Raw genomic sequence first — 2,186 nt, 5'->3', positions numbered from 1 at the left:
TATGTATATATATATATATATATATATATATATATATATATATATATATATATATATATATATATATGTATATATATATATATATATATATATATGTATATATGTATATATATATATGTATATATGTATATATGTATATATGTATATGTATATATATGTATATATATATATGTATGTATATATATATATATATATTTTTTTTTAGGCTTTTATTTATTTTTATCCTACTTTTATTGTTTCTCTAGTGCTTAAATGCTTTGTGCATTATATTACCTAATCATAATATTGATTATTATTCAATAATATTATTTCTCCCTCTGTTAGCTGTCAAGCGGGAACCCTGTATATGAGAACTTTTACAGACAAGTAAGGCCATAATTCTGTTGACAAACCACATTTAACATTTCTAGACTGTATCATAGTGATCTGTTTTTATAATATATCAATCCTTTTTGGAACAAAAAGCCATATTTCACTCACTTTTTGTGTTTTTTTTTGAAGGTGGACCCGGGAAACACCGGGAGGGTTGGACCTACCGAGGCTGCCTTGTTTTTGAAGAAATCAGGCCTGCCTGACATCACATTAGGAAAGGTTAGTGTTCGGGTAAAACTCGTTGCGAAACGATACTTGGAAATTCATAATCCATAATTACCTGCTTGTCTCTTTTCAGATCTGGGATTTAGCTGATCCGGATGGCAAAGGTTTCTTGGATAAACAGGTAAAGCTATCAGAGTTTGTAAGAGCATCAAATTGGATGCTGACTTGAATCCCTTGTGGTTTGTTTTCAGGGATTTTACGTAGCTCTGCGTCTTGTGGCCTGTGCGCAGAGTGGACACGACATCAGCATTTCCGGTGTACACCTCCCCGTTCCCTCTCCAAAATTCGTAAGTGTCAGTGCTGAGAGCTGATATCATAGTTTTCCAGGCAGCATGAGCTAACAGGATTCTCGTCTCTGTTCTAGAAGGACCACAGTAGCCCATCACTGAGCTCTGTTACGTCAACCAATGAGAGCCACTGGGCGGTGCGGGTAAGATGTTTCCACTGTTTATCCCATGAGCTTCTCATTGTAACTGCGCATTACAAAAGATTTTATGAATATTTATCCTTATGTTTATTTTTCAGCCTGAAGAGAAGAGCAAATTTGATGGTATTTTTGAAAGTCTTGCCCCAGTGAATGGATTACTGTCCGGTGAGAAGGTCAAACCAGTTCTAATAAATTCCAAACTTCCTGTGGATGTGCTTGGAAAGGTAAAATGTCAATAGATTAAGAGATTAAAATTAAGATAATATTTCTATTAAAATATAATTGTTATAATAATAATAAAAATAGTTTTATTAATAATTAAATGTAATTAAAAATACTATTATATTTATAAAAAATAGCATTATTAAATGACTCTGTCTGAACAGGTGTGGGATTTGAGTGACATAGACAAAGACGGACACTTGGACAAAGATGAGTTTGCAGTGGTGAGTAATAATTTTTTGTAATATAATAAAATCACACTCAAAATATCTTGCTACATACTATGATTTTAGATTACTGCATGCAGTATGCAATTTTTTGTGTTTGTGAAATGCCTACTAAAAGGTGGCAAAATATGCAGTTTAACTGTGGCATTCTATATCCCACAATGCAATGCGATCCTCTTCACCTTCAATTTTCATTGTGAAGAATGAACCAGAAGAAATAACCGCAATTTATAGTGTCTTCATGACTAAATAATTAAAACGAAATAATTTTTCGAAATAAAAAATAATAATAAAATATGATTCATATTAATATTTATACACAAACAAATCTTACTATATCTATATTTTTAAAAATATATATTTTTTTGCATACTATTTTGTGTGTTTATATTAGAGCCCGACCGATATATCGTTTAGCCGATATTATCGGCCGATATGAGCCTGTCGCCGAGATATCGGTATCAGCAAATAAGCCGCCGATATGAATTTTTTTTTTACAGAACATATAACGCAGATAAAATGCTTGAAATGGTGTAATTACTTAGTTTGTCCAGCAGAGTTTGTCCAGTCCGTGCTCCATTGTTTGCTACTGGCTACCTGGATGAAACGCTTTAAAGCTTAAGTCTATGGAAAACCATTGAAACTTTGAATGGCCATATCTCCGTAAAGGCGTGGCGAATCCACACCAAATTCGGGGGATCCCTTCAGCTCGA

The 2,186-nt window shown here is 32.8% G+C and overlaps 1 protein-coding gene across 1 annotated transcript in view; it reads left to right on the top strand.

Annotated features, from left to right (window-relative positions):
- LOC107669789 (epidermal growth factor receptor substrate 15-like 1) overlaps positions 1 to 1,470 on the top strand; it is a gene marked incomplete at its 3' end in the record, with an annotated part of 8,409 nt that extends 6,939 nt beyond the window's left edge. Inside the window, exons 2-8 of the mRNA XM_016462184.1 lie at positions 325 to 366; positions 502 to 591; positions 671 to 718; positions 789 to 884; positions 962 to 1,027; positions 1,123 to 1,248; positions 1,411 to 1,470. Coding sequence (XP_016317670.1) covers positions 325 to 366; positions 502 to 591; positions 671 to 718; positions 789 to 884; positions 962 to 1,027; positions 1,123 to 1,248; positions 1,411 to 1,470 — 528 coding nt within the window. The remainder of the gene's footprint in view (positions 1 to 324; positions 367 to 501; positions 592 to 670; positions 719 to 788; positions 885 to 961; positions 1,028 to 1,122; positions 1,249 to 1,410) is intronic.
- Between the last annotated feature and the right edge of the window lie 716 nt (positions 1,471 to 2,186).

The sequence above is a fragment of the Sinocyclocheilus anshuiensis genome, unplaced genomic scaffold (genome assembly GCF_001515605.1).
Source record: "Sinocyclocheilus anshuiensis isolate Anshui unplaced genomic scaffold, SAMN03320099.WGS_v1.1 scaffold560, whole genome shotgun sequence".
NCBI classification, from domain to species: Eukaryota; Metazoa; Chordata; class Actinopteri; order Cypriniformes; family Cyprinidae; genus Sinocyclocheilus; species Sinocyclocheilus anshuiensis.
The sequence above is the reverse complement of the archived record's forward strand: the minus strand, read 5'-3'. Positions and strand labels throughout refer to the sequence as shown.